A 25,179-nucleotide genomic window follows, 5' to 3' on the forward strand; every position below is an offset into this window, starting at 1 on the left:
AGTTGGGCAAACTTTTTTGCGAGCAGGCCAAAAAACAAAAGAAAAAAATTTAGCAGACCAATATAATTTATTCTAAATTTTTAAAAACAAATGTAATGAATGAAGTTGCAACTGCACAATGTTCCTTACATTGTGGTTCAAACTGCGACGTATTAATTCTGAGAAGTGATGTAAATGCTTATCTGTCCGTCTATTTCTAATAGAATTGTTCTTAAGGTTCATGGTAGAAAACACTTGTTCACATAACAAACATGGCACTGATTTTCTTGGCTTGAGATATTGAATTTGAGAAACTTGCATTCAAAAATGATTTGTAAACTACTTTTGGAACATTGAGAAATAATGTTCCAACAATTTTAATTTGCGGCGGGCCGGAATTGGCCCATCACTGGTATAGTCAGAGTTGTTAAATTGAGGCAGCTTTGCAAGGAAAATTTATGAAATTGAACCTGATTTTTGCACATGTGTTAACTAACAGTGTAAATATGTAAAAAATCAACATGCTAGGATTATTGAAATTTCAATAGAAAGTATGAATTTTATATCGTCAATAGTGTTGTTATTGACGTACAACTGGTTGATCTGTTATTCACATATCGGCAGTTCATTATCATTATCAAGGTGTTTTAGGGCCAATTTATTTGGTCGGGCTCGCAACATTGTCAGATGTCATGGCAACGAGCCGGGCGTGCTCTCCGTCACCGCTCTGTCGTTATTCCCGCTTCGTTTATCGTTCTAAATACTGATACATTCGCGTCCTACATACAATTAGCTAGAATCGTTGTAGTCCAGTCAAATAAGGCAAAATCTCGGAACGAAAGATAGAAAGCTGAAATTTTGCATAAACCTTATTGATGTTTTAAAAACGCGTTGAAACGTCTCATAAGATCGAGTGTCTGCTAGTCAAGACATCAAAGGTCAAAAATGTTTTTTTGTTGCAAATATATCGCTTCCTATACATCACACCTTATTAGATGTTTCACAAGACTTGTAGAGCATAAAATTTTCTACAAGCTGGCTAAACTTTATTTCTTCATATGATTAACCGTTTTTGAGACATAGTGCGGAGGGTGGGAAGCGCGAATCCGTTTATAGGTAAACTAATGCGGGGAAAAAATATTTTCACGCAAGTGGTCACTTTCTTTATGCCAAATCGGCACGTGTATACCTTCAAGATATGACTAAATTGACAGAAACAATGGATAAAAACACTTGTGAGAACTTTGAAAACGGATTCTTCACAGAAAGACGATCGATATGGTGATCGAGCAAAGTCTAATGAAATCCATGAAAACAGAAGTTTCTCGGGGACGAAGTACGCAAGTCAGGATTTTGTGTAAATGGGTATATGGCATGCATGCCATGAACACTAGCTATGAGGAAATAATGAAGTTTTGTAATATTTCTTTAGGTTTTGCGGAACAACACGTCAGAGATTCACGAGTGAAAAGAGATACTACAGATGTCAGTAAACTTGTCGAGTGGTTCACCCTTCACAATCGTTTCCCAAATATAAAGCAAATAGTATCTATAGCTCCCGGAATTGTGGGAAATGACAAAATAAACTGCCACAAAGCATATGATATTGGCCTGGAATCGATGGTAAAAATAACTGGAGTAAAATATAATGAAATAAATAAGGTAAATTACTGCAAAGTTACTGTAAATCCTTTGCTACTTTTTCAGCGAATAACCGCAAACAAAAGGTTTAACGATCATCTTGAGGAATATCTACAGTATGAATTAAGTCTATACTCAATATTGAACTGTATCAGGATAATGTAACACATCATCGATGGTGGATTTCTTCTACATCGCGTCGTATGAGGCAAAGATGTTACTTTTTCCATTTTTCTCAATAAAACTATTTGCAAACGTATTTCGGTTCAAATATTGTTGTTGTATTCGACGCTTACTCAGACTACAGTAAAAACATAAAAGCAATAGAGCAAAGTCTGAACAAAAGACCGCCATCATCGTTAGAGAACATATTGATCTGATGGTTATTTTAATCACATCAGCAAGATATTTTCTGAAAGAAATTTGGAGACACGCATGTATTTGTCTAAAAGCTTCGACAAATATCCTCGTTCTAAAAAACATATCTTATTTTGACACAACATCTGCGGTGTTTAATAAAGGTAAACTGCAAATTATAAAAATGTTTAAGAAGCACCCTGATTTGTACCAATCAGCGGAATTATTTCAACTGGAAAACAGCCCTCCAAATATATTATTTGAAAATGGAATACGTGTTCTTTTAGCAATGTATAATGTTTCAAAATTAGAACATAGTATTGAAATTTTAATAGATTATCAGCTTTATAGAGCAACATTTTGTTTTAACCTGCGTTAAAGTTTCCCTAAACGACTTTTGGTCACTCAGATCGAGCAAATACCCCACCATGGGTCTTTGCGGGTCCGCCAAAGTTCGCCAATCAAATGTGCCTACGTCACGTCAGTGTTACCAGAGTGCCGGCAAGTTTTGGCCATAAAAAAACCTAAATAAATATATATAAATGAGCCAACACAATGTAGTTTTTCATTTATTTTTCTCGAGCTACTATTGTGGAGAGAGGGGGGGGGAGCAAAGAAAAATAGTAAGCTCAAAAGAGAGCCACGGGTCCAAAAAGGTTGAGAAACGCTGCCCTAGAGAGTCGCGATCGCATCTCTTATTCTTGTTAGTCGTGACCAGGACTTTAGTGCTTAAAAGTCATCCAGCTTTTCAATGAATTTACTAAACACAAGGATGTTTTTTTCGATAGTCTTTAATAAAACTAAAGTATGTATTATATAAGATATTATACTTACTACACAAAAATACAGTTTTAAAGTGGGGCTTATATAATGAAACTCTTTTGTTCAATGCTACCTACTGATGGTGATTTCTGAGCACGGTTGTATTTCAATCAGTAGCGGCTCGTGGTTAAATAGTTAAGGGTACTGCCGTATTATTATTTTATAAATGTACACTGTCGAGCGTAATACGCGTTGGAATTATATTTATATAATGTAAATGTATTAATAATACTTTTTAGCTTTGATTTTAAATACTAAATTAAACGTTTTACTTGATACAATATGGACTACAAATGCCAAATAAATGTGTTTTAACTTAAATTTTTCTACGGTGAATTATGTAAGAACAAAAACCAAACGACGAAAAGTAGTAATGATACTTAGTGAATACGATAATGAATTTTACGAACAAGCGTAAAAGCGCCAGACACCGGTGGGTGATAGCCCTACCTCCTGCTGACGCATGCGCCATATGCTAACCATGAGGAAACTCGATCCGCTAAATATAGACAAATATAGAGGAGCAATAGGAGTAGCCGTGTCATCATGTCCGGGGAAAGGATACGGATGAAGAAGGAGCTGGGTCTCCTGGAGGGAGTAGCCATCATCCTAGGCATCATCCTCGGCTCGGGAATCTTCATTTCGCCTATGGGCGTGCTGAAACAGACGGGCTCCGTGTGGGGCGCTCTCGTCGTCTGGGCCGCGTGCGGAGGCCTCGCCACCCTGGGGGCCCTATGCTACGCGGAGCTGGGTGAGCGAATGATATACATACGTATATACGCATGCACGTGGGGCGAAACATTGTTCGCTGAAAGATGAATGAAATGTGTAAATAACCTGAACGTAACACGTGAGTTTATAAATGACACAGACTTTATGTTACATACTTACTATAAGATTATTTATTGAACTTGAAAATCGTTATCTGTGGTCCATATTTATAATTCAGTATTAAAAGATAAGAGCTTTTGCTTTTGAAATACGAAATATTTAAACAAGATAGTTCATTTGACACATTGGTCCTTGGCATATTAAAATATGAATCAGTGATATGAAAATTTAATGCCGTGAAATAATTACAATGAATACAAAGAAAATGCATGTTCACTAAGATTTTTTTGTAATATTTCTACAACGGTATCAGGACACATAAGTTGCGAAGTCGGTCTCGCTGCTCCTTTAAAACGTATTTTTGATATAATAATCAAGACATGATCATTTCCTGATCTTTGGAAATGCACAAAAGTCAAATATATTTTTTTGTGAATAGGCGTAAATCTGTTATGCACGTGTATGTAAATTCATAAATAAATGAATCTGTATTTATGTGTTTGTCATATATATAATATTCCTGTATTTTATAATATTTAAACTTCAACACACACACACACACAATTATCATCTAATCATTAATACGGGTTACAAAGTTTAATCTTAGTTAATTAATTCAATAAGCAATTGCTGCATGATGAGCATATATATGTTTTAATTGAATGCAATTCTCAAGTGACACATCTTTGTTCATGATGTGCTAGCCACTTTTTTTCTAATTTTTCAGGGACAACTTTGGCGCAGAGCGGCGGAGACTATCACTACATAAATCAGTCTTTCGGGCCTCTGCCAGCGTTTCTCTATCTATGGGACGCCAACATCATATTTGTGTACGTCAGTTTTTTATTAAACTTTTTTAAATTATTTATAAGCTTAGCAGTTTATTTTTGGTATCATCCAATATACAGGTAGAAAAATGCTCATGCAAAATAACTCATTTCTATTAACATACAGATAGTAGTTGCATGTGATAAATTATAATTTAATTGCAGGTTATGGAGTATTTTCCATTTCATCTATATTCAGCGATACTCTGTCAAAAATCTATTTTAAAAACATAGGGGATAAAATACAACCTTGTCTCATTTCTAGCATTGTATTTCAAAATCTTCTGATGTTTCTTTGCTTACTCTGACTCGATTACTATTAATAATTTGGAAATCCTTGTCGTATATTCTTGTAGATTTATTTTAATCATTCTTTCATTTTTGACTTTGTCAAACGCCTTTTCAAAGTCGATAAAAAAATAAGTAAACAATTACATTAATACAGTATATTACTAAAAACTAGTTACCTGATGAACATGTATTAATTTTATATTATATTTTCAGACCCACCACAAACGCCATAATGGCCCTTACGTTCGCCAATTATGTCCTGCAACCACTATTTCCCAATTGTGATGTGCCTTTGGGAGCGCAGCGTCTTATCGCTGCTCTAGCGATATGTAAGTTCACCTTTATCCTGTAATTCTTAACTTTTTTTAACCTTTTGTCTGTCAATTTTGATTATATAATTAAAAATATACATCAGCAAAAGGTTTTGGACAACATAGTTTATGACAAACAAATGGTTGAACAAATTATATGTATTATTAACTACCTTGCGAATCTTTTTTTATTTCTTGTTTAAGAAACGCAGCGCAGCGATAAATTTACAGATGTTTTTTCTACTATATTATTTAATTAGTGTTGTTTTGGATAATACATTAATGGAAAGTATGTACATATATCTCATACATGCTCACAATATAACAATCTAGTCCTATATGTATTTTACATCGAAAGAAATACTATTTATTTAATTCAAATTATATTGAGTTGTGTTGCGAAAATTTTTAAGACTTTTTATAAAAAATGTGCTTAAAATGTGCATTATACGATGATTAACAAATTACTATTAATATAGATGATTTTTTTAATAAGTATTATGTGGTTGCGTAGCGAGAATTGAGTTATTTTAAATGCTTACTATAAAAGTAATATTCAGTGGAATATTAAAAAAATACTAATTAATTTGACTGCGCCGCAGGAATTTGATCATGTTAAAAAAACTCAAGACGATTTTTTTTTAAAATGAGTTATTAAATAATATATATGTGTTTTAAATAAGTTTAAAAAAACAATTAGGAGAATGAGCCAGCAGAAGAACAACATGTCATCTGCATTTTTTTACAGGAGAATTTACAACTACATTTAATTTCGACGATGACTTAATGAGGAGAAAATATTTGTAGTGCCTTTGAAATAATTAACTAATGGATGTATTTATTCACATAAATTCTTAAAAGTGTACATAAAAAGTCCTGCAAAAGTTTTTGGAGAGGGCAAGGGGGTTAATACCACTTGCCCCCCTCCCCCCAAATGTCGTCCCTGATTATTCTATGTCACAATTAAAGGTATATTAAGAGTGATGAGCAGTTTAGCAGAACAAAAATAAGGACAGTGCTTAGTAATAAGGGAGATTACAAAATAACTTGATTACTCGTACAGTTTTGCGAATGATTTTTGACTGACATTTTATTTATGAAATGAGTGGCATTAAAAGTATAATCGTATTAATGGAATCACCTTGAAGAGCCAACGCCAAAAAAGCACGTCAACTGCGGTTGAATATTATGGTCATTCTTATTGTTTTCTTCGATTATAACGGTGCAATCCACTGCGAATTCGTACTACCAAGTCGTACGCTCAATAATAAATATTTCCTAATAATTTTAAGCAGTTTTCATGAAACAGAATTGTGGGCAAACAACGCTTAGATCTTACACTATGACAATTTATTGACTCACACTATTAATTCGTGCTTTTTGTCTAAAAATGACACCGTCATGTTGCCGCACCTACCGTATTCACCAGACATGGTATTCTACGACTTTTTCCTGTTTCTAATTAAATAGACAATATTAATATTAAAAAATAAATAAATACTTTTTTGATAAAAATTAACATTGTTGTTATTTTTTATTGCACCTCGTATGTAGGTATACATATAGCTTTTAAGTTATCATTACTTATATGATAAATGTGTATTTTAATATTTTTTGTACATATTTACAGTGGGATTTGTAAGCTTAGCAATACTGCTTCATTATTGCGTTTATTTTTAGGTTCACTCACATTTATCAACGCGTATGACGTCAGATTCACCACCAAGATGCAAAATGTGTTCATGTTTACCAAGATATCTGCTGTGGGTATCATCATAATGGGCGGCATTGTATGGATGGCTCAAGGTAAGTCAAATTTATAAATATAACTTAATCCATTAGTTACTAATGGATAAAGTTAATGACGGCGAACCTATGACCCGCGGGTCAGACATGCAGGATTTTTAAATGACCCACGCGTGGATTATTATAAGCTTATTTTTTATATTATAAAAGAGATAATAGACAATCAAAAATATTAAAAACATAAAGTATATATAACGAAAGTCGAATTTATAAAAAAATATTTCCAAGTGGACATCCGGTAGCTAATTTTCTATCGTATCACTGCACCCGTGTATGACATACATGGTCGTAAAACGTTGTTTCGTAGTAAAAATTAGTTTTTAATCATCCTCCCCTCCCCTTCCCAAGTGACGTCAGTGATTTAGTGATCCACGAGCTAGTACTAAAAAAAAGAATGAACAAAATTAGCATCCATGATTAAGTAAACAATAATTAGTGTTGTAACACGAGTCAAGAAATCACAGTTTTAATTAATTTTCTGCATAGATTGCAACTTAAAATGTTGGGAACAACCTCGTAGATCGTAATTGTTTTAAGAATTCATCCGAATGCGATAAGAGAATATGTACAAATAACCCGATAAGGATTTTTATTATATGTGAAGCAAATTGAATACAAAGTATTGTATAGAATACCAGTATAATTTAGGGATGGTAAACAACATATTTTAAAAAATGCGATTTAACTCTTATTTAATCCCTGTCTCCCATTCGTCCAAGCTTCCTGTGAGGGCATTATAAAATATATAAGCTCGTCAGAAATCACTCGAAAACGTTATTTTCATTCCCTTTCAACACAACTGTATGATTGAAAATTGAAAGATTTTATCGAAAAAAAATAATGGAAAATTAAAAATAATCAATTCAATTTTATTTTGTTAAAAGGTAACACAGAGTACTTCAAGGATGGATGGGACGGCACCACTACTGACGTCAGTAAATGGTCTGTCGCTTTCTACTCGGGCATATTCTCATACTCTGGCTGGTGAAGTTCGTTTCCATTACGTCCTATAGACTGTTTCGTGTTTTAATATAATAATTCACAGGAGCTACTTGAACTTCATGACAGAAGAGCTTCAGAACCCTTTCGTGAATCTGCCCAGAGCCATTTACATATCGTTACCTCTCGTCACCACCATCTACGTGCTAACAAACTTCGCATATTTTGCAGTGTTAGGACCGCAACAGGTCTTAGCTTCCCCGGCAATTGCTGTTGTAAGTTTAATTTGTGTACAGTTCCAGAAAAAAAACTGATCAGAATCCATAGTCTGCTTTGTTGTTATCTTACAGGGTATTTTATGTTTTTGTAGACATTCGCCGAAAACACCTTAGGGCAGTTCTCTTGGATAATGCCAGCGTTCGTAGCGGTGGCTGCGTTCGGAGGACTCAGTGTCCACATAATGACATCATCGAGGATGTGCTTTGCTGGTGCCAGGAATGGACACATGCCCATGATGTTGTGCCATTTGAACGTGAAGCGGCTAACGCCCGTGCCTTCCCTCGTATTCTTGGTGTGTTCTTATTATACATTCTACTTTTATTTCAACCGGTAATTTATTTGTCAAGGTAACCACAGTGTTCTCATCTGGTGCATTTATATTAATTACTTTAACCAATACTTCCTCTACTCCATTTATTTATTTTTTACTGTAAATTGTAACAAATATTCAAACGAACTACGTTACATTTTTATTGTTTTCACCCAATTCGTGCGGTACCCATTCGTCAACCATTTCGGTGTTCTAGAACAGTTGGATAACTAACGCCTATTTCTTGTATAAGCCCTCGAATTTTGTGCGTGGTTAAAATTTAACGTCTTTAGTTGTCTATTGTGCTAGTAAATATAACAAAATAAAAGTTAAAAACGAATATAACCTGGTAGCAAAATAAATATTTTTTATAATATATACATATATAACTCAGGAAACGAATGTATGTCGTTATGATACTTTTTGATTCTTCGTTGCTCTTTATTTTGATACGTCTTTCTGATTTCAGATGTTGATGTCACTGTTGATGCTAATATCGGGTGACGTATATAAACTTATCACTTACTGCACATTCGTGGAGTCTTTCTTTACGACTCTGAGCGCCGCTGCAGTTCTATGGCTTCGTTGGAAGAAACCAGAGTTGAAGAGACCGATTAAGGTATGAACCAAACAGTCATTCTTATAAGTAAAATATTAAAACAAGGCTCGTATTTTTTTGGTCAGTTTGAATACGGTTGTGGTTAGAATTCTTAATATATAGGTTAAAAGTTTATATTAATAGGTCAGAGTATATATTAGATGGTTAGAATTTATATTTATTGATCGGAAATCATATTAAATGGCTAGAATTATTTTTCAGTTGGCAATAGTGTTATTTCTGTAATGCTGAAGAATGGTACAACTGGTCGATATGTCATTCATATCATATCAATCAAGGTGTTTTATGGTCAACTTGTTTGGTCGGACTCATAATATTGTCAGGTGTCAAAGCAACAAGCCACCGCCGTTCTGTCGTTATTCCCGCTTCATTCGTCGCTCTAAATACCTTCGCGTCCTACACACAATTAAATAGATTCGTTGAGAGTGCAACGCTCGCTTTATAGAAACGACACATTCAAGTTTTTCTGTCCCTTCTTTATTTTACACGATGGGTTTGGTATAGCGCGAGGCCGTCTTTGTCTACAAAAATTCTGAGAGATGGCAGAACCGACCCCAGAATTTGCTCAATTTTGATTTCATCGTGTTTCTTAGGATAATGAAAAATCGCTTCATAGATTGTAATTTCCCATTTTGTGATAAAAATAATATTATCGTCCCTACGCGAGTGAATCGGTTGCATAAGTAATCATATGTTGCATTATACACAGAATACAAAACCAATTTATAACAAATCGTGTTATTGTTTAACTCCGCCTGCGATACATTCACCAGTGTTACTTTTTATGTAGATTAGCATAATAGTACAAAGGTAACAGAGTATTGTTTCTAGACGTATGTCTCAAAGCTTAAGGTAGGTGCGGGTATTAAGGCCTAGCTAAGGGAGATTTGAAATAAAATAAAAACTATATATCGAAATCAACTAATTTTAATGTTAAGTATACCTATAGATACATTACTATAAAATAAAAACAAGAAATGGCAACTTTTGCCGTAAACAAAAACAAAATTAAACATTTTGTAAAACTCTATCTTTAGGCCTTATTATACTATGGTCGGGTAATAAGGCCTAAGGCTTTAACATACTATAATAATCAAAATATGCATATTATATTTGGTAATTATGATCAATAATCATATACATGCATTAATCATGCATGTAGATTGTATATTTTTGAACTAATGTTCCCGGTGGAATGTTGTCATATAACTCTGGTTTCAGTCGTTTACCTTTGAAAATGATCATTGGTGGTATTGCAATGCCAAGTGCATTTATACATCCGGCGATTGTGACACTTTCAGCGTGTTCTGAAGACTTTTAGCTCCTTTCTTTGCTAAAAAAGTTTGCTGATGTCTTTTCATGAATGCATTAAACCAATCTTTACCAGCAACTTTATAAGATGGGTTGAACTTATGATTGATGTTATTAAGTTCGCAAAATTTAAAGACCAAGCGTCGGAGAATCAGTGGTGTCACAGGCAATCCAATTTCAGCGATCCTTATGATTCTGCTTACAAGTTCAGTTTCCTGGTCGTCACTGAGTATGGATTTTCGACCTAGTGTTTTCTTTAAACTGCCGGTCTGAAGATGATTTCTAATGGTTCTTCTGGGTACTTTATACCTCTCAGCAGCTTTATAGGTGCTCAGTATTCCTCTTTCTGCCGACACCAAGTCATTTTCAGACCACAATGCTCGTTTGGGAGGCATTGTGATTGCTGTCACTAAAAAAAACAATAAACAATTAGTAAACAGTTGTCATTACTTTTCATAACACTCCTAGCATTTTAAAAAAGATACTAACTAAAGCTGTGATATTGATACAAAAAGGAGGATAATAAGGCCTACGATCAAATTTTGTAGGCCTTAATAACCACCGACAACATGTGTAAAGAAAAATAAAATGATTCGGATCATGATATTATAATTTAAGCTTCTAAGGTCATAAAAGTATGAAATGATAGAAATCTATATAAAATAACATAATTATGTGAAATATTTCAAAAAATACTTACGTTTGTAACGGACGATTTTTTGTTATTCGTGTTTCGCAACCGCTTCCCACAATGAACGACGACGCACTGGCGACATCGCGCGAGCTATCCTGTCGTGACACGTTTGAAGGGCCATCTTTGAGTGTTAGCTACTTATGTTTGTAACCTTGAATGATTCAAACAAGCTTAAATTGGATTTTTATTACTTAGGCCTTATTACCCGACAGGCTTTATTACCCGAACCTACCTTATCTAATAATGATTTATTAAAGAAGTACCTAATGTTTAACTTCTTGCTGTGAGAAGTAGCGTTCTTCTTATTCATGTTCAATATTAACCCTCACAGGAAGATCATCTTGACGAGGCTACGAAGAACCATGCGAAATATTTGCATGATTGTTAGAATTCCTTATTTTACAACAAAGCTGATAAGCGTGGTCGTACAAAAATGATCAACGAGCGCTCGCTCGGTTTGGTCTAAGAATCTTGGCCATAACAACATTTTTACTGGCCATGCTCCAAATAAATTAGAACGATTGCTATTTCAAAATTAAAAAAAAAGGTTTCAGATAGAAGAAACTTATAATTAAATACCCTTAAAGATATTCAAGATCAAAACATTCAGTAATATTTCCGTTTATTTTTTGTTTTAGGTGCCACTTTGGATTCCGATATCGTTTGTGATACTCTGCATATTTTTGCTAATAGTGCCTTTCTACGAAGAACCAATAGCAGTCGGAATGGGAACGTTAATAACTTTAACTGGACCGCCAATTTTCTACTTGTGCGTTGTTAAAAAATTCGAGTTTCTAACTACTATTTCAGGTAAGGATAATGCTATTAGAATTTCAATTATAAAAATGTGTCTCATATATAATTTTTCTATAGAAAAAGTGACGGTGCTCAGTCAGAAGCTGTTTGTATCGGCGCATGAAGACGACTAATGTCAACGTTGCAGTAAACTGATAATTTAATTTATCACGGCTGAAGTGGAACAGTTATTCCCTTTCGGCCGACGGACCAAACGTATCGTCGTTTTAATACAAGCCGTATGTCGTTTTTAGAGTTGAGAGATTATGTTCATGCAGGGTACATTGTTTTTATTTATTTATTTGTAGTCTCCCGAGACTGAGAAAAATATAGATTTCTGCAATTTTTACGCTTTTGCATTTGCCAACATCTTGAGCTGCCAAAGATTAAGTATTAATTAATTTAAAAATACAACCCATAAATTCATGCATATTTTTAAGTACTTGTATTGCTTTTAGAAAAATAATTATGTTCTTATTATTTTTATTTTTGTTCAATCAAACTGTGTTTTAATGATGTTCATGTTAATATCATTTTAAAGTGCATTTTGGTAGTACCGAATTTGGAATAAGAAGGCAAATAAGAGCACTTTTGATTATCGTACTCTAAGTCGTTTATAACATGTTTGTCTCTTCCTCGCAACTCCAAGAATTCAATTTTCCCAATTTTCAATTCAGAAAACCCAAATGCACCAGCCAGCAAGTGTCAGTTAGTATGTAAACATTTTAATTTTTGGCGTGGCAATAAATGTGGCACAAGATTGGTAACCAGTGGTCTTTACGTTACGACCGTGATTCAAAAATCAGTAGACTTTGCAATGAAGTTATTTCTATGAAATGCACAATCCCTGGTGCATAATTTATACGGCTACTCTTAAAACTATAGGTAAGATTGCTCTTAATTAACAAGGTTTTCATTTGACTTACCTCCATATGTTATATCTCAAATAAGTTTTTTACTTAGAAATTATTCTTGCAAATATGTACGAATTTATGGACCGAAATGATAATAAAATGGGAATCGTTATATTCTCAACCTTAACCTCTTTTAAGGCAGTTTCCAATATACCTTTACAAAGTTTAGAAAATTAGAAAAAAATTATACTTTAGCGCCACATATGCGCCACACTAAATTAATGTGATAATTTATACTCAAAAGATAAAAATTTTGATATTTATATAAATGTTATGTATGTATATATTAAATGTTTACTCTTTGCAAGGAGACTGATGAATTACAGTTTTGTATTGAGCATACTAAACAAATAGATATAAATGTCAATTTACATTTTTATATTATTGTTAAAATTTATATTTAAATCAAATCCCAGATAATGTTTTAGTATTATTATAAAATTGCAATGCAATAAAAACATAGTTTTTCCAAATGCATCAGTAGTACATTAATTTTTACCTTGAATATTTCGCTATGGTGTCAAATAAGTATTTTTTATCTGTAATGTATCATATAATGTATTATTATATCAAAAATATTTATTCAATTTTATGACATGCCGTAGACCCCCCCCCCCCCCCCCCAATAACACGGTAAATTGGGGACATGCTATTTGGATGCCCGTTACTTTATGTGTGAGCGAGCCAAAGGGAGAATATTGATTCGTACATACGTATTGCAAAAAATGGTATGCATATTTTCTGGTCCCACAACTACACGCACTCAAATAGCATGTTCCCAATTTACCGTGTTATTGGGGGGTTTACTATATGTATGTATATATCATAATTTATCATTAAAACATTGGTTATATAAAGAGTTCTTCAATTCAATTTAGTAACAGAGCATAACAGAACTCGTAAAATGCGCCACAGGCGAATATTTTGCTACTTACTATTGTACTCTTACTGATGTAAGCAGTTGATTCGAGTGTGTCTTGTCTTCTCCACCACTATTTGACATAGGCTATCAGTGTTTTATTACATTAAATCTATATATTTTATTTGAGGAACGTTTATCTAGAATTAAACGATACAAGTAAAATACATTTCTATTGTTGTAATATAACATTTTATTGACGAAAAACTAGCGAAACAATTGGTGGATATAGGCGAACTTTTAGGTAATTAAAAAACAATTGTGTACGCAAGCTTCAATGGTGATATCGTCGTTACATTTCAAAATTATTTTTTTGCAAAACATTTTTTTTATATTATATGTACAAATATATAAATTTGAGAAAACGAAAACATGTTGTTTCATTATCGTTAAAAAAATATCACATTCTGGGAGGTTGTTGGCAATATTGCTAACACAAACACGCACGCACACACTCATTCACGTTAAGACGAACCGTAGTTTTTGCAACAACGTTGTTTGTTCTTCTTCTCCTCAAATATGAAAATATATAATCTCGACGAATGTCTATAGTTATTATTTACAATAATGATGAACGCAACTGATGCGGCATTAGTCATACTCCTCACGCATCAGCGGCTCCCTGTCTTCCGAGCTGGCTTCGTTCTTCTTCACTTTCGACAACCTCGATATGCCGTCATACACAGCCACATCTGACAGCCTGAAAATTTAAATCAAATCATCAAGATACAACTTTTGGTTAGATGTAGGGATTGCAATAATACCGGAATTTTCATTATCGGTACAGGCAGCCCTCGATTTTCGAACGTTCGACTTTCGCTATTTCGCACATTTTTAAAAAAAAAAACAATTTTTTTAAATTAAATTTTTTTTTTAAAAAAAATTATAAACATGAGTGAGAAACGGAAAAACTTGTATTGATACGAACAAAAATAAATCAAGGACTCATAAACTTCACACGTGTCAAGACAAAGATGGAAATTATTAGACATTTGAATCTTTTGCTTCAATCGGACGTTCGTATGATACAAACAGGTCTACGATATGTTCAATTTTGCAAAATAAAAATATAATTAAGGAATACGTTCAAAATTGTGGAAAATAAAGATATATTTCCACAATCTTTAAAGACTTGTTTCCAAAAAAACATGGATGAAATGGAAAATCTTTTCATCGTGGATCGATGACCAACATCAAAAAGATGTCCCTCTGAGTATTTCAATTATTCAAGCAAAAGCTCTTAGTTTGCACACAGATTGGAAGTATAGATTAAAAGAAAGATTTTAACATGGTTTTTCAAGCAAGTAACGGTTGGTTTTACAATTTTAAAATGAGATTTCATAATGTTAAATTTACTGGAGAATCGGCTGATGCGGATAAAGATGCTGCAAAAGAATTTATTTCCTAATTATCCAAAATTATTGAAGATGGAGAATATTCCTCTAGCCAAATATTTAATGTAGATGAGACAGGTTTATTTTGGGAAATAACAATGAAAAATATGAATGAAGTCTTCACGCATCTTGACAATTTTTTTAATATTATGGAAGATTGTGAGCCCAATGGAGAACGCATATCTCAAGTGCGTAAGGCGATCAATAAAGACATAGCATATTATAAAATAATATATGAAGAAAAGAAAAAGAATAGTGAAAAACAGTTAACTCTTGATAACTTTTCAAAGAAAACACCCACAAACCCCACTTAAACATGTCTCTTAAACATCTTATATTTACTTGATAAATAAATATTTTAATATACACGCAATTTCAAATTTTTTTACTTCCCTCTACTTTCGAACATTCAACATTCGCACACATTTTCAGGAAACAATTATGTGCGAAAGTTGAGGGCCGCCTGTATTACTGAGAGTAAAAAGTCAATACTAGTATTACCGGTATTGACATTAAAATTGTTATTTTTACTAATTGAACGAGAAATAATTCAAGTACCGCTCGCATGATTCATCGTGTTTATTAATAAGCAAAACCAAAGCATTCAAATACCCAGGCTTTTTAATTACAAGTTATTTTAATTAAAACACTTTTATTAATTGAATATGCGACGCGAATAACGTAAGTCTGAATTAAGATTTTGATTAAATAACGTTATATGAGTGATTCTGCGGTTTCAACCAACTTCTTCAGAATATAAAAAAAAATAGAGTTGGCAAAAAATCTACCAGCAAATGAAAAATTATATAATATAAAAAAATGTAACGTTTTTAATTTCTAATTTGTTTTCTAAATTTTTTTTATCGTTTTTAAATATTTTTGTCGAATTTTTTTATTAAATCTTTTTAAAATACCAATATTATATTTCATTTTAAAATGATGTATTAGTAGTTTGAAAAATAAAAGAAAAATCAAGTTTGATGTAAAAAAACATCATTTTAATTATATCATCTAGTACCCATTATTAATTATTTTCCTATTAAAAAGTTATTTTTTTTAAGAAATCATTTTGAAATATAATTATTTAGACGTATTTATTGCTAATGTTTAACACCTATTTTTAGTGAAGCATATAAATATACAAATAGCAGAAAGAATTTTGTGTATGCAATAGCTGCTTTTGTTTTCACTTCGAAAGCCAACCCTATCATAAAAAAGGGCATCATTTAGAATTACTGGGAGCTGCTAGTTACCGTTAGACTTACCTAAGTAAAAGCAAATGTATATATACCTTTTATATTGGCACGTTGCGCATATCGTATAAAAATATTGATCATATTAAATTAATTTAAATTCTAAGAATTTGTGCTGAAATATCGGCCCCAATGGGAATTTTCGCATTTCGACCCTCTGGGACTAAAAGAGATAATATTATTCTACCCCGATAAAATTACTAGGTTTACGGTTATTAACCCTTCAATTTGACGGGTGTCATTAAAAATAGATATATAGTAACCAGATTTTCAAAAATAAAAAATGTTAATTTATTTCAATTGTTCAAATATAAGGTCGTAAAAAAGCCCAGAAAAAATTCTGTCTTATACAATTCAAATCAAAAATTACTCACACTTCAGGTTTTGATGAATCGGACGTCGTCGCAAAGTAGGGATTGGCAGACGCCGGTCTAAACTTATAACCTGTCATGACGAAGAACACGTACGTGGTCATTTCCTTGAACAATTCGTCCAGCCAAGAGTACTGGAATGGAACAGTTTTCTAAAAATTTATACAGAAGCAATGTAACGGACGTCGATGATGCAGAATCACGGCACAGATAAATTAAATCGAACTATACCTTCAACAGGAAAGCTATGATCCTCGTGAAATAGATGTAGCACACTACCATTATGTAAAAGTGTCGGAACAATTTGAGCTTGCGCAGGTTCATTAGCGCTTTTCCGTCCGTAGTGGACGCGTCTTTCAGGTGCTGGATGGACCACACGACAGGGAAAAGGATGGCCCCGCAGCAGAGCAGATCCACTAAGAGGAATATGTACCGCCACGCGTTGTACTCGACAGCTCCCTCCTCACTTTCTTCGATTATGATCTCGGCCACATTGGCCACCACCTGCAGCGGAATCACAATCATGAACAGCTTCTTGTCCCTATCGGCGAGTATGTGCTTGATAAAGTTCCAACCGGTGCCGACCAATACAATTGTGATGAACAGCAGTGCACCTTTAAAGCTAAAATGCGATTTAATGAATGCTTCTATCGCGGTTATGTCACAGTGAAAAAAACTTACAGATGCGTGATGTAATAAAGAATGGCCCAAGCGGGCACGTGTTCGCCTCTCGTTTGGATGAAGTAGTAGTTGACACCATGCAGCGCCAATGACAACGACTTGAGAAAGATTAGTGTACACATCAGGTAGTGGATCTTATAGACGGGGTGGCGGCTGGTGCATAGTATGTAGCACCACACGCACGCACACAGCGCAAACAGCAACGACATCTTGACGTAGAGCGAAGGCAGAAGCATGTCGCCGGCCGACAGGAAGTTTCCGCCAGCGTTGCTCTCGTAAATCTCCACCGTAAAATACATTGGATGTGACCAATAGCCGGGACAGTTGTGAAAGTACAGATTGTAAAAGCCTTCTTCTTGTGGAGTTTCCATTAGCAGAGCAAACTGAGTAACATAACAATTAAACATTATTAACGAATCTGTCTTTTTCCATTGAGAAATAATGTATTAAATCAGAAAAAAAAACTTTTTCACTCAGCGAAGCAACATTTAAAGCAAAAATCACAATATATCTATGTAACGTTTAGTAATACTATATTTTCAACTATCAAACTGTAATATTTGCAATTACTATGGTTTTACATATTCACTCAATAAAAATATTAATTCACTTAATGACTCACCGTCACATTGTAGAAAACTCTATCGTGTAAGTTTTTCTTGGTTTCTTTATAAATCTTAACAAACTTATTAGCGCACACTGGGTTTGACATTATCGGGCCGATGTTAGACACAGATTCATTTGACACTGAAACAACAAACAATATTCACCGGGAACATAAAAAAATCAACAACATAAAAAGGATAAATATTATTACCACTCCTTGTGTTTCGATCCAATAACAGCTTCTTGTCAATTTGTGACCTGTCATCGTACAAGTGCAGAGCTTCTATGCCGGAGCCACATTCGATCTCCAACCTGTTGAAAGCGGAGATATTAATATTGTGCTCGGCGCTGGTAAGTGGATGCCAGAAATACAAAAAAATAATAAATAACGCTGCGCAAACACAAACAAAGAATGTGTCATAACTGCGTGACTTTTACTTTGTTATACATATATGGTAAGGAAAGTTTTAGTTATATTTTAATTAATCACCTCGGTCAGGAAGCTTGGGAAAACCCAATCTGAGGTAATCGATCGGAATTAAAATTAATAATGATCATTAACTCCGATCTCCCAGTCACGATAGAAAATTGAAAATGTTGCAGATCCGTGTGAGATTCGAACCTTTATAAACAACGGTTCTCACAACTGCTCTATCGCGCTGGTTGGTTAAACTTACTTTAAATCCACGAGATTCATCTTAAAGTAAATATCAGGGTGATGCGAGTACTCGCTGCTTAGCGCCCGCTGCAACGGACATTCGTTGTTGTAATCCAAGTACGGCTTTATGGCATCGTTGGTAGTGCGGTCCAGGGTGAATGCGTACTGAAACCGAACACAAATCAATATTAAATCATCCTTATCAAAACGATTGTAGTATTAAATTTACACTATTTAAATCAACTAACAAGGGTAAATTTCCCGAGTAATGAAACTTTTTATTTAGCGGCATACTAAATCATACCTATTGTTAATATTTTTCAAGTAATTTTTTTCACACTTGTTTCGGTCCATTCATGTAACGATGGGTATGTCCTTCTTGCTAATATCATAATGCGAATAGCTCTTGTTTTGGTTTTTTGCAACAGACAATTCAATCCCAAATTGAATTGTCTCTAACCGTACGAGATATTCATTAACACTAGATTTACATAAACCGTAAAATTGACAGGTTTCTGATTTGATTTGTATCACAGTATTTTTTCTGGGTATTTTTACGACTTTTAATATTTGAAGAAAGAAATCAGAACAAATACAGGCATTTCTATAAATTACATTTTAATTATTTTAGGTTCTCTCAAGTACCATTGGTTGACAATCCATAACAATAAATTAACACAATAGGGTGATGACCCATTTTAAAATATTTATGGGTCCGAAAATTGTTTGAACCATAAAAAAATAAGTATACACAAATAAAAAGACATGCCGCTCAGTTTTAGATATATCTAGCTGCGAACGAAGAAAGCTTACATCGCTCGCAGAAATATAAAATTGTACCATTTTCTCACAATAAAAAAATCCGCAAAATATATCAATATTTATATAACTAATTTTAGGTATATTTTTAAAAACTAAAATACGTCCCATCGAAGGGCAAATGAAACATTGCAGTTAGTGTCATATTATTTTATATATTTCTTAATTAAAAATAGACAAAACTTTCAATGAGTACATATCGTACGTATTTGTTTGGAATTTTATATATTCCAGCTAATAATGCTTATATAGCATAGTTTTATATAAAAATAAACAAAGTGATGCACGAAAAAGGGCTCTATGTTTAATAGTATGTGGGATGTTGATTTATTATAAATTAAAGAAGCAAATATGGACAAATATTATTTTATTATTTTTCTTAAATCCGCAAGTTCTATTAGTATACCTACTCATCAGTGTAAAATAATCAATAGGTTCTATACAGTTTGCAGGAACTAGCGGCCCATGACATTTATCACTTGGTGGTAAATATTGGCACACTGTCAATACTAGTTATTATTCTCCAATTTTCTGATGTGGTGTGATTTGTTTGAGGTACCGTTTCTTCGTCGCTATTATATAAATTGCCTGTATTCCATCTTTGATTCACGGCAAGACATAATTTCGAAGTCACTTTCTTCACTATCATCATTAGAAGATGAAAAATCAAATATGAAATGCTCCCCAGAACTATCATTACATACATATTATCATCACAATCACTATATTGAGCCATAACACTGTTTTTTTACAATAAAACTTAAAAAAATTCACAATAATATTTAAAAAAATAAGTAATTAAAACAAAATTATCAATCAATGTTGAAAACACAATAGACAATAAAAACGTCACCGACGCATGTCTACCAAAAGAAGATCGCCATCGGGAGAAAGCTACGGTACATCTGCCTTTAAATTTAGTCTTAAAAAAACACCAACTTATCGCGATAAAAGCTATCCCCGGCTTGATTCAAGTAAAAATTATATTTTTTTGATGACATATGCTTCTTGAAACTCTTGTCTACAACATTGCAAGAACGCCATTCAAAACATGCACAGGAAATTCCCAAAAATCAAATTTATTTTTCATTAATTGAAATGGTACGACCGACGCACCATCCGAGTAATAAAAAGCCAAGCGCTGGTGAGCCCCATTCACCTTACGAGCGCAAAGGGTTAATGACATCCGGAAAATTGACAGGTTTATACCCATAAATCTAGTGTTAAACGACTCCGACATTTTAAAATACCCATCCTGAAAAAATTTCAAGGACTCAAAAATAATTTACGCCTCCAAAAATCCTAGAAGCAATCACCAGTACACTTCAGTTTACTCAAAACGACAAACTATAATGTCCAGTCACATTCCCAATATACCGTGTTATTGAGGGGTTTCTGTATTTAGCTGATATTAAACAAACACATTAAACAAAGAATTGTAAGGAAAAAACATCAATATAATTTCAGCCAGAGAAAAGATTTCAGCGTTAGAATTAAAGCTGTTATATTGGAGACCGAAAGTAGAACAAAACAAGATAGCTGTTTTTTCAGAACGATTTGAAGGATACAGTTATAAGGCATCTTATCAAACTCAATAAATTATACATATGTTGAGAATTTCTGAGCCACTTTTATAAATAATACATTTTCCATACACGTATTTTCACATATCTTTAAACCATTAAGTTTTTTGCATAGCGATTTATCGCCGCTGACTAGATCACTTACATAACAATGTCGCGAGGCAAATATGTAAAATTTTATTTTTACAGTGTGTATAGAAGCATATGCATTCTACACTTGAACCATTTCCTAATAAGATTTCATAAAACTATTTTTATTATTCACAATTTAAGCTAAAAAATAAGCTTTCCGTTGTCTGTGTTAATACAAATACAGCCTTCCCATTGATAATGTGTTGACCGCTTCCCGAGCGATTTTTTTTAAGTTTTCGTAAAAAACACAAACATTTTTTTTTCTAATAAAATTATAATACATAATCAAATTATAATGTATTAAATAAGTATTAATTATTTATTATTTTTTTTATAAAAAAATATTGAGAACCACCGTCAAGATAAAAAAGAAACGACAGTTTGGTTCATAAACTTCGTAAAATTGTGTTGTTAAAAATGTCGGGCAAATGTGTATGCTAACAATATTATTTTTTCAATATGAGTTAGCACATATGCGTGTGTGCTTGCCCAAAACGGTACACTTTATTTCGGGCCCGGGAAGCGGTTAATACAAAAGTTTATATAATTAAAATTATCTTTTATTTAGTAATATTTGAGAAGGCTTTGGTATTTTAAATTGTAAATACTGAAAGCTACAAACGCGAGGCGATAATATGATTTCATCTTTTATGTATTTGTTGGAATTATTAACTGGTATTATGTAAACATGATCAACTAAATATTGAAAAATGCTAAAGAGCTGTTCAAAACAATATTATCATTTCATGACCCTTTTGCTTGTCTAGACGTTTTCTATTACGTATTATTTGTTACACCGTGATTCAATTATGTGTGACAATACATTAGTCAAGATAATTGTTTCATGGAAAATATTTGCTCAGTTATAAATATGGATAAACTATTGGCGGCAATTGATTTCCACTGTATTTTTTCAATTATTTATATAAATAGGCAAAATAATAAAGAAAAATAACAGCACGTTTAATAACTAGGCCATTATAGAGTTGGGACATAAATACCGAAAAAATTTGAAGTAATTTATTTATATTGTTTTTTACTAACATACCGATTTTTGTAGATAATTTGCAAGACTATTATTATTAAAATAACTAAAAGCAAAAGTCTACATAATGAAAAATCATAGCTCCATTTAAATTTTCCATTTAGTGGATATTTTAAATCCATGACAGTAATTCAGCATAATCAATAAAAACGATAAAATTTCTGTAAATATTAATTTTGACGTCTAAACCAAAAAACTGCCTTTATTTTTTTAAATAACCTCTTTATCAATTTTAATATTATAAATTATTATATGATTTTTCATCCAATTGTCGTAGACTTGAATAATTGTTTTTATACAGGTACTGGCAGTTGGTGGACGCATTGTGGTCTAGTTATTAATGTTATTACTGTAATTAAATGTATAAGTAGAAAGTTTTTTTCTGTGAAGCGCTGTATGTGTATTTAATGAATAGCTATATCGAGTAGATAAGAAACCAAAGTCAATAATATTTACTATTCGTGAATTACATACAACACCTATATAGCAGTCTACCAATGCTAAGAAACATAGTTTAAATAGTTTAATGTCAATGAATATGCTAAATTTTGATATAATTCAAACTAAACTATACATACAATGGAAGATGAATGTTTCGAAGCGATTCTGAGCATTATAATTGAAAGCTAGATATTCGACGAGGGTAAATAATATGTGGTTGAAGAGTGTCATATATACCATCCCGTTGGTGGAGTGGGGATCTTTAGTCCGCAGCATCATGTTGTACATCTTGACCTCGAGGACTCCACCTTGGTAAAATCCAAAGGTGCTCAGCGCAATGTACTTCCGGCGGTCTTCCTGAAAATGATCGAGAATTTGACAGTTGGATGATAATGGTGTGGACGAAATAAAATGAAGACGATCGAAATACGACTTACGGTGACCGTCAGCCGGTGTTTCTTGGCAGAAATTAGCTCCAGGGCACATAGGGATAACATCAGGAACAGCCATTTCGACGAAACCATCGCCGCAAAGACTCACCGCAACCTCAGAGTTGCCACAAAGGATAAATGACATTTGACCAAAACCTTTCATACTTCGAACCATAAGGAAAAGAAAAAACGAATACATTTTGAAATAAAAATAAACAAAATCTATAGGTATAAAAAACTGATAGTCACAGTCTTGGTATTTAAAATATAAGAAATAAAATGAGAAAAACTTTTAATATTGTAGCAGAAAGTATAAATAAATCATAAATATCTTATTGACTTTCTGTAAATTGATATATAATAGCTATTCAAACGTTTTATACACCAAAACACATATATGTATGCTACTTGTCAACAGGGACGTAATTTCACACTTTTTAGGGGGGAAAAAATTGGCCAGTCATTGACCATTTTTTTAATATTTTCATTTCACTAAGCTCCATTTCAGTAAATCACGTGCATTTTTCTAAAGATGGTCTTTGTTTAGAATCCACGTCAAAAGCAATAAAATCATGCCGTCGCCGTCGCAGTAGAAACGTTTGGTTATCTAGCGTTCATTATCATAGTTCGGTAATTTTCTAATATGAATGTCGCCCATAGAAGTGTATTGCAGACTTGAGAATATATGTTTATTGCAGTAAGAAAGAAATTATTATTAATTAACCTAAGAGTACCAACAACTTTTCTGTGTAAACACGCAAATCTCGCAGATTTTAGTAAAAATTCTGTAAACAATGATAATTTGCTAAAATTGTGATTACTCGTCTATTTTAAAGATATTTTACACATAAAAACAATTTCTACTAAAACAAAGCACTAATATTCTAAAGGTTAAAAATTGTAATTAATAACTGAAGTATAAATTAAAATGAACCAAAATGGCAAGGAATTAATAGTGTAGGATTATTTCACGCAACGCACGGATTCAGCAAATTGCTGTAAATGTAATTTATACTCATCAATACTAACCAATAAGTATGGAAATTCATCATCAATGATTAAACATTTAAAAAGTGAGCATGGATTAACTTTACAAACTCAAGAAGTTAAAACTGAAAGAAAAACGCTAAAAAAACGAGTTGTTAATGACAATGAAGACTCAAGCTTTTAATGCACTAGCTTTTTTTAAATTTTATTTTTTGAATTACAAAAAATATATACTTATTAAAAACGTAATTTTTCATATATTTCTAAAATCACTCTTGCTTCAGTTCTTTCTTCGCCCATGACGATAGATATATAACCATAAGGAATGTAATTATTATTTTAAATCTGTTCATATTTTTGGTAAATATGTTTAGTATATAATTAGTCTTTCCTCCTACTGCAAAAATAATTGTTAGTATTTAACATTTATTAAAATTCTATACTACTTTATTGAATCTAATTTTATAAGTTTATATATACAAAATATACTTTGTTATGACTTTTGTACGTGCGAATATGTGTGCGTATGCGTGTGCGTATTCGTGTGCGTATGCGTGTGCGTATGCGTGTGCGTATGCGTGTGCGTATGCGTTTGCGTATGCGTGTGCGTATGCGTGTGCGTATGCGTGTGCGTATGCGTGTGCGTATGCGTGTGCGTATGCGTATGCGTGTGCGTATGCGTGTGCGTATGCGTATGCGTGTGCGTATGCGTGTGCGTATGCGTGTGCGTATGCGTGTGCGTATGCGTGTGCGTATGCGTGTGCGTATGCGTGTGCGTATGCGTGTGCGTATGCGTGTGCGTATGCGTGTGCGTATGCGTGTGCGTATGCGTGTGCGTATGCGTGTGCGTATGCGTGTGCGTATGCTTGTGCGTATTCGTGTGCGTATGCGTGTGCGTATACGCTTGCGAGAGCGTGTGGATATGCCCGAACACGTGTGCATGTGCGTATGTGTGTGCGAATGAGTGTACGTGTGCGCTTGCGTAAGCGTTTAGAAAGGCGCGAAGTTGTAGGCGTCTGTATGTACATATAGTCCATCCAAAATGTCAACGCTCATTATCGTTGTGTTGGAAATAAGGGTGCGTGTACACATGTATGCATACATACACAGTTTTCCGCGAATTTGTTTACAGC

General features: G+C 33.3%; 2 protein-coding genes and 1 long non-coding RNA gene across 6 annotated transcripts; 1 reads left to right on the plus strand and 2 right to left on the minus strand.

The window, feature by feature from the left end:
• Positions 1–3,304: 3,304 nt before the first annotated feature.
• gb (solute carrier family 7 member genderblind) lies at positions 3,305–12,614 on the plus strand. The gene is made up of 10 exons (XM_088188184.1): positions 3,305–3,550; positions 4,358–4,460; positions 4,962–5,077; positions 6,740–6,865; positions 7,750–7,849; positions 7,911–8,079; positions 8,175–8,375; positions 8,863–9,012; positions 11,656–11,827; positions 11,891–12,614. Exons 1-10 carry the CDS (start codon positions 3,346–3,348, stop codon positions 11,944–11,946), a joined length of 1,398 nt encoding a protein of 465 aa, XP_088044310.1. The 5' UTR covers positions 3,305–3,345; the 3' UTR covers positions 11,947–12,614.
• Positions 9,924–11,511, minus strand: LOC148233991 (uncharacterized). Of its 4 annotated transcripts, none has more exons than XR_015810113.1 (3): positions 11,250–11,511; positions 11,024–11,168; positions 9,924–10,732 (listed from the first exon to the last, which is right to left on the minus strand). It is a non-coding gene; the product is annotated as an uncharacterized LOC148233991 (long non-coding RNA). The 4 variants fall into 4 exon arrangements; XR_015810114.1 differs by having other exon boundaries at positions 11,024–11,187; positions 11,250–11,490; XR_015810116.1 differs by having other exon boundaries at positions 11,281–11,481.
• Positions 12,615–13,814: 1,200 nt separating the features above from the next.
• Positions 13,815–23,195, minus strand: LOC148233992 (protein GPR107). The gene is made up of 9 exons (XM_088188183.1): positions 23,066–23,195; positions 22,866–22,985; positions 18,628–18,773; positions 18,162–18,262; positions 17,967–18,091; positions 17,345–17,727; positions 16,895–17,285; positions 16,667–16,815; positions 13,815–14,345 (listed from the first exon to the last, which is right to left on the minus strand). The coding sequence occupies exons 1-9, from the start codon at positions 23,150–23,152 to the stop codon at positions 14,237–14,239; spliced, it is 1,611 nt and encodes a 536-aa protein (XP_088044309.1). The 5' UTR covers positions 23,153–23,195; the 3' UTR covers positions 13,815–14,236.
• Between the last annotated feature and the right edge of the window lie 1,984 nt (positions 23,196–25,179).

The sequence above is a fragment of the Plectrocnemia conspersa genome, unplaced genomic scaffold (genome assembly GCF_051122295.1).
Source record: "Plectrocnemia conspersa isolate PC_06_02 unplaced genomic scaffold, ASM5112229v1 ptg000006l, whole genome shotgun sequence".
Classification (NCBI taxonomy): Eukaryota; Metazoa; Arthropoda; class Insecta; order Trichoptera; family Polycentropodidae; genus Plectrocnemia; species Plectrocnemia conspersa.